Source organism: Echinops telfairi, unplaced genomic scaffold (assembly GCF_000313985.2).
Source record: "Echinops telfairi isolate 266 unplaced genomic scaffold, ASM31398v2 ScPeMD7_655;HRSCAF=1070, whole genome shotgun sequence".
NCBI lineage: Eukaryota > Metazoa > Chordata > Mammalia > Afrosoricida > Tenrecidae > Echinops > Echinops telfairi.
The window spans coordinates 23,014,264-23,015,542 of NW_022104553.1; the positions used below are offsets into that span (position 1 = coordinate 23,014,264).

General features: G+C 59.7%; 1 protein-coding gene across 1 annotated transcript in view; it reads left to right on the forward strand.

Moving 5' to 3' along the window:
* The window catches only part of LOC101643842 (sialic acid-binding Ig-like lectin 13), a 9,740-nt gene extending 8,798 nt beyond the window's left edge, over window positions 1–942 (forward strand). The window contains 1 exon segment of the mRNA XM_030886322.2: window positions 372–942. Within this exon segment, the coding sequence (XP_030742182.1) occupies window positions 372–707 (336 nt within the window). The 3' untranslated portion in view covers window positions 708–942.
* Window positions 943–1,279: the final 337 nt, after the last annotated feature.

Below are 1,279 nucleotides of genomic sequence, written 5' to 3' on the forward strand. Positions count from 1 at the left end.
TGGGGGGTTCAAACTGTCAACCTTGTGGTTAGCAGTCCACCGGCGGCCAGGCTTCCTGAGCCAGGCCTTCTGACTCTTTCTTATCTGTTGCATGGAACCCTGGTGGCGTCGCGGGTTCAGGAGCTGGTCTGCTGACCTTAAGGCCAACAGTTCAAAACCACCAGCTGCTGCGCGGGAGAAAGACGAGGTTTTGCTATTCCTGTAAAAAAGAGTTCCAGTTCCGGAAACCCTCAGGGGTTTGGCTCGCTCTGAGTCGGTATGGATCGACGGCAGTGAGTTGGGTTTGGTTTAATGTGTTGAAAGCAGGACGATGTAAAAGTGCCCCCCGACCCCCCAGCCTACTTAGAGGCCCTTCTCTCCCTTGCTCTTAGGGTGGCCCGCGGAAGGCTCCGCCCCGAGGCCCCGCCCCGGCCACGCCCATCTTGGGAGAGGCCCAGGTGGCCGGCCAGGAGGGCACCCGCAGCCCCGCGGTCCCGGAGATGGAGGACCCGGAGGCCCAGGACTCCCAGTTGCTGTACTCCTCGTTCCCGGCGATGGAGAGCCCGGAGGTGCAGGGCTCCCAGTTGCAATGCCCCCGGATCACGGAGACCCAGGACCCGGAGCTGCATTACACCGCGCTCGTCTTCCCGCGCCAGAGGCCCCGGGCGCCGCCAGAGCAGGAGGCGACCAGCTGCACCGAGTACGCGGAGATCACGATTCGCAAGTGAGCGTCCTGCAGGGCCCGGGCCCAGGAAGGGACACTGGATGGGGCCTTCAGCGTCCGCAGCCCTCCGTTTGCTCCGTGGGAGAAAAACACCGACGAAACCTTAAATTCCACGCCCACCGCCATCGAGTCGCTGCCGACTCCTAGCAGAACTGTCCCTGTGGGAAGACAGCTGGGTCTTTCTTGCCCGAGAGGTGGCCTTGGAGCACCCCAGCCCAAGGCATAACCACGCCAACAAGAAATACAGAGAAGCGTTCCTGACCGCAGGAGACAGGGAGCTGTGTTCCTCAAGGGGGCGAGAGCACCCCCTGCGGCCGCTGAGAGGATCCACACTCAAAGCCAACTCATCCGACTAAATCTGATTAGAAAGCCTCGTATTTCTCCCAAGGAGTGGCTGGTGGTTTCGAACTGCTGACCTTGCGGTTAGCAGTCGCTGGTATAACCCACTACCCCACAAGGGCTCCTTTTGAAATGAACCAAGAGGGTGCTGCAGAAGCAGATACTACCTACACTTGATCCTGGATTAGGGGCTATAGTACAAACGTTTTTAATTGCCAGGGGGATGCTTGTTATTGA